Source organism: Mus caroli, unplaced genomic scaffold (assembly GCF_978045245.1).
Source record: "Mus caroli unplaced genomic scaffold, Mus_caroli_1 scaffold_8, whole genome shotgun sequence".
Lineage (NCBI taxonomy): Eukaryota > Metazoa > Chordata > Mammalia > Rodentia > Muridae > Mus > Mus caroli.
Window position 1 is genome coordinate 121,128,659 of NW_028227263.1, and position 5,898 is coordinate 121,134,556.

The 5,898-nt window shown below is 52.0% G+C and overlaps 1 protein-coding gene across 1 annotated transcript; it reads right to left on the bottom strand.

The window, feature by feature from the left end:
• Positions 1–867: 867 nt before the first annotated feature.
• On the bottom strand, positions 868–5,178 carry Lypd5 (LY6/PLAUR domain containing 5). The gene is made up of 5 exons (XM_021169025.3): positions 5,121–5,178; positions 2,902–3,030; positions 1,935–2,111; positions 1,455–1,601; positions 868–1,127 (listed from the first exon to the last, which is right to left on the bottom strand). Exons 1-5 carry the CDS (start codon positions 5,176–5,178, stop codon positions 868–870), a joined length of 771 nt encoding a protein of 256 aa, XP_021024684.1.
• Between the last annotated feature and the right edge of the window lie 720 nt (positions 5,179–5,898).

The following is a 5,898-nucleotide window of genomic DNA, read 5'->3' on the forward strand; positions in this document are numbered from 1 at the left end:
CTCCCTTGTGTGGCTAGATCTCAGGCTCCTCATTCCATTTGGCTGTTCATAATTATTTGAGTTGTTTCTAGTTTGTAGATATTATGAACTGTCCTACTAGTCTATATAGTTTGGGGGAGCGTATGAACCGGTTTCCGTTGGGGTGATAGGTCCAAGAAGGACTGCAGAGTTATACTATAGATTTCAGTTCTGCTTTAGAGAGACTGAAAGGCAGGGTGTTTGTTTCCCCTCTACCCCATCTTTCCTTCCTTCCTTCCTTCCTTCCTTCCTTCCTTCCTTCCTTCCTTCCTTCCTTCCTTCTTTTCTTTTGAAACATGGTCTCGCTATGTAGTCTTGGCTTTCCTGGAATTCACTCTGTAGGCGAAGTTGACTTTAAACTCAGACCTGCCTCTGCCTCCGTGGTGCTGAGATTAAAGGTGTGTGCCACCATGCCTGAAAGGGTCTCACATTGTGATTCAGGCTGGACCTAAACTAGCAATGTAGTCCAGCTTGGCCTTGAAGTAGCCATCCTCCTGCCTCAGCCTCCTGAGTGCTGGGACAACAGGCTGGTATTACCGCTATCCTTGCTAGAAGTGGGTTTTTAAGGTGAGTGGCATGGTTTGTTGTGAGAGGGCCACAAAAGGCTCATGTATTGAAGGTTTGGTGACCAGGGGGTGGCACTATTGAAAGCTGGTTGGACCTCATTCAATGCACTGGATAGATGGGCCTCCAGGAGGTGGGGCCAGCGGCAGTAAGGAGGGACAGAGAGCAGGGTGGAATGTTGTGACTGGAGGGACAGGAGTACAGCTCTTATTTTCACATCATTTTTAAAGGAGCTCACACCAGGGGCTGGAGTGATGAGATGCAGAGCAATCCTGGAGGCGCTGTCTATGCAGGGAACCCGACGGATGCCCCCAGAGAGATGGCCAGTAGTGGAGCAGCCGTCAGTAGGGTCAGGATTCGGGGAGCTCTGGGAGGGGCCGAGGACATGGTGCCAGGCAGGATCTGTGTCACCGAGGCCCTGTTGCAGAGGTGGCCCTCGCAGCAGTAACCCTGCAGGTCGATGGACGTCCAGGGGCTGGTGGTGCCCATGGTGGTGCAGGAGGGCCGGTGGCAGGTCCGGATGTACACGGGCACCGAGAAGTTGCCTGGGTGGACAGTGAGAAGGGGTCAGGTCTCGGTCCTCTACCACATTTCAGGGCTCATTGGAACCAAGACCACATCTCTCAGTGCAGACAAGCCTCTTCCCTCAGACCAGAGCCAGTCTCCTTCCTGACATGCATGCCTCCTCCCTCAGTCTACAACAGGCCTTTTCCCTTAGATCAGAGACATGTCTCCTTCAGTCTAGAACCATACCTCTTTCCTCAGACCTCAGTCTTGCTTCCTCCCTCAGACATAAGACCACAGAGAACCATGCTTCTCTGGTACCTCTGCCCTTAGGCCTTCAGCTCCTTCCCACCATCCAAGCCCCTCACCAATGTTCATCCGGCCGTTGCCCTGAAAACAGGCGCTCTGGTCCTGGTGGCACTGGACCCGTCGGGACTTCTCAGGGGAACAGTCTTCAGGGTGGGTCCCCAAGCAGGCATAGCACTCGGTGCCACTGAGCGTCTGTGGGTTAGGAGCTTGGAGAAGACAGTAGATGAGGTTTAGAGCATTGCTTCGGTCTGACAGTGCAGGCTGAGCAGTGTACCTGCTCATGCCAAAGTGGGGTCTGGCATCCTACAGCTAGAGCAGCGCTCAACGGAGATCATGCCCCCGACCTCTTCTCCAGCCTTGGCCCCCTCCAGCCCCACCCGTGACGTCTCCAGCCCTGAGTTATCTAGCAGCTCTCCAGACTCCTCCCGCCCCACCCTCTCCAATTCTGCCCCCCAACCTCTTTAGCACTACTTTCTCCAGCACCGCCCCGATTTCTCCAGCCCTTCCTCCGACCTCTCCAGTCACGCCCCCTAGCTCACCTTGGCTCAGGTTGGGGAGGGCATCGTGAGTCTTGAGGTTGGTGTTGCAGTAGTCAGTGGCACAACCACGGACCACCGCGTAGTCGGGAGGCAGAGCATCCTGGTTGGTCTGCATGGGGCCTGTGGTGGGGCCTGTCCAGCATCCTTTCCGGACCATTGTCACCAGGCTGCGGTAACCTGGGCGGGAGAGTACCAGGCCAGAGTGAGCCTTCCCTCCCTACTTCTGCATTTCTCCTCTCACTTAGTTTTGTCTCTTCCCTTCTTCCATTCTATCTTTTGCTATCCTGAGATTTTTTCTTTTTTATTCCTACTCTCCCCTTCTCATCCCTTCCCTTCCCAACTCTCCTTGACTTAGAAGACTTTATTTTTAGTTTATATGTAAGAGCAATTTGCCTGTATGTATGATGCATGCATGCAGTGTTCACAGAGGCCAGAAGAGGGCGTTAGATCCCCATCTCTGCAGATAGTTGTGAGCCACGATTTAAGTGCTGGGAACCAAACCTGGGGTCCCCTGGAAGAGCAGCGAGTGGTCTTAACCACTGAGCCATCTCTCCAGCCTTGTTTGTTCATTTTTCTGAGACAGGGTCTCATGTAGCCCAGGCTGGCCTACAACTTACATAGCCAAGGATGATCCTCTTGCCTCTACTTTCCAAGTGCTTGGATTAGAGATGTGTGCCACCACGACTCTTTCTCTTTTTCCCTCTGACAAGGTCTTGCCTTGTAGTCCAGGCTGGCCACAAACACACAGTGTTCCTGCATCTACCTCCAGAGTGCCAGGGTCTCGGGTGTGAACCACCAAGTCCACTCATTGCTTCCCCACCATCCCTGCACTCTTCTCCACCTTCCTTTATCTCTCTCTTCCTCTTCTATTGAGTACATTTCTCTTCCTCTCTCTTCCCCATCCCTCTATTCTCTGTCTTCTCTATTTCTCGGGCTGCCCATCCTTTCGTTGCCCTCTGGTCCTCACCAGTATCCAGCGACAAGACCACCTCAGAGCACCCCTCAGGACAAGAGACACTGGGGAGTTTCACAGCGCTGAGGTCGAAGGGCCCGAAGTAGGTGTGCTCGTAGCTGTAGCACTGCAGGGCCTGGGAGCCTAGGAGAAGGGTGGGGAGGAGGTCAGGAGGAGCTATCACAGAACCTAGGACTCCACGCAGTGTGGGACAGATACACACCAGGCTGCTGTGTCTCATGTCACCATGAGAGAATGATGTCAGCAATGGCTGAGCCTGCCTGGCATCAGGTGCTGCCAAGGTCCTGGAAGACCTCTGTCATTTACATAAGGGCCTTAGTGATTTCTTTCCGTTCTGCCCACCCCTCAGCAGACACCCTGAAACCATCTACACCTGTGGCAGGAAGAGGGTAGGGTAACACACACCCAGCCAGAACTCTAAGTTCTGGCACAGGTTTGTACTTATTGCAGGCAGAGCAAGATGGCTGAGCAGCCAAGAATGCTAACTGCCAAGCCTTACTTCCTGAGTTCGATCCCTGGGAACCACTTTGTGGAAGGAGAGCATCAACTCCTGAAAGTTGTTTTCTGATTTCCACATGTGAGCTGTGGCATGTGCCAACACACACACACACACACACACACACACACACACACACGGCAAAAAGAATGAGGAAAACACATGACCTCATCAAAGTAGTCTAGAAATTATATATGGATACAGGATATTTAGAAACATGGAAATAAATAGGCAGAAAGAAAACACACACTCTAATATCTAAGTACACAAAGATATGGACATGCAAGCCATAGAGATAACACAGGGACAGTGGGCATGCACGTGGAAAATTACACACAGATCTTGTTTTTTTCTTTTCTTTTTCTTTTTCAAAAAATGTGGAGAGAAACTGACAGTCAAAGAACGTTTTGTTTTGTTTTGTTTTGAGACAGGGTCTTATGTAGCCTAGGCTAGCCTGGAACTCACAGTGCAGCTGAGGCTGGTGGAGCGCTAGGATTACAATCCTGCAGCATGTAAAAACATTTTAAAATTTTACATAGTTTCCAAGTATGGTTGTGCATGCCTTTAATCCCAGCACTCAGGAGACAGAGATGGGTGGGTCTCTGTGAGTTTGAGACTAGCCTGATCTACACTTGAAAGTTGCAGGCCAGCTAGGCTAAACAATGAGATCCTGTCTCGAAATCAAAATCTTTCTGACTGCATTTTATATATTGTGTTGTAGAGGAAGTGGGGCACGAGGATGCTACCCTCAGGACATGCATGTTGGTCAAAGGACAAGTTTTAGAAGTCAATTCGTTTGTTTCACCATGTGGGTCCTGGGAATCAAATTTAGATTGTCAGGCTTGATAGCAAACACAGGTGCACACACACACACACACACACACACACACACACACCACACACACACTTTTCTTAGATATTGAAATCTGGTGCAGAGGAGCACAAGCAGTTGCCAACTCGAGGACACACAGATACCAAACTGCATCCAACGATGTGCAAATACACACAGATTAAGCCTTGTGCAAGAGCGGTTTGCTTAATATCCTTCTAATTTGTCCTTCACAGCCCATCCATACTTAAGTGAGTAAATCCCTGTAGAAGAGGGTTCAAAGATGGAGCTAAGGTCCTTCCCAGCTCTGGGGAGAGCCCCGATTGCTCCCCAGAAATGCCCTCAATGAGAGGGTGGGAGGGAGAGAAAGGAAGACCCGTGTCAGAGGAGATGACAGTGATGGGGTGAAGAGGGAATGAGAATGGAAGCACTGTGGTCTCCACCATCCCAGGATTCAAGACAGCATGCCTCCAGCCCTCCTCCCTCAGATGTAGGGGTCCAGATTCAGCCCTCCTCCCTCAGACCCAGGGATCCAGATGTCAGCCCTCCTCCCTCAGACCCAGGGATCCAGATGTCAGCCCTCCTCCCTCAGACCCAGGGATCCAGATGTCAGCACCCCTCCCTCAGACCCATGGGTCCAGATTCAGCCCTCCTCCCTCATACCCAGGAGTGCAGGATCCACCTCTCCTTCATCAGACCCAGGATCTAGGCCTAGCCCTTCTCCCTCAGATCCAGGGGTCCAGACCCAACCCTCCTCCCTCAGACCCAGGAGTCTAAACCCCAGCTCTCCTTCCTCAGATCCAGGGGTCCAAGCCTAACCCTTCTCCCTCAGACCCAGGAGTCCTGGCTCAGGCTCTTCTGCCCATTGGATTCAGCATAGGTAGGTACCTGTCAGGCAGAACAGGCTCCCGAGGAAGCAGTGCAGGAAGGCCTTGGGGATCCCCATGGCAGCCTGTGGAGCTGAGATCTGACTCTGAGGACAGCTCCTTCCACTCTGGCTTGCAGTCAGGCTGGTTCTCCCTGCTGATCCCCAGGCATCCTGGCCACCCAGCCTGGCCAGGATTCCAGGATTCTCCACCCCACCCTTCCGCCCTCCTTCACGTGGGCTGTCTCCTTCTAGGTAATCATGGTGGAGCTGCCGGATTAAGAGGGGTGGGGACTCAGGCTCCTGGGCCCTGAGGAAGGCATTAAGGTGCCTGGAGCTTAGACTTTGGGGGTGATTTGTATTTCGCAGGTCTGTTGGTATCATCCCATCTACATTCTGTGATGGTCTGTGGTCTGTCCCTGATTCCTGCTCCTTTCTTACTCCCCTACTCCAGCTCTTAGCACCCACGCAGACACAGGCTTGTAATCTCGAGACTGAATATCTGGGCGAGACACCTAGATATCCTCTCTCTCCAGTGTCTCTGACCCCATCCACTGCCTCCACTGCCTCTCTTCAGTTGCCAGTAGCTGACTGTTCCCCTCTCTGCCTGCTGCTTCTGATCACATAGAATGCGCAGCTGTTTCTCTCTCCTATTGGACTGGGGATGCCTCTGCAGCCTCCAGGGATGTCTGTAACAAGAAATGAATGAATGGAGAATGAATGAATGAAGAAATGAATGAAGCAAGAGAGGGAGAGAAATAGAAGACGATCACCCACAGACACAGAATAGCAGGTTGGGTT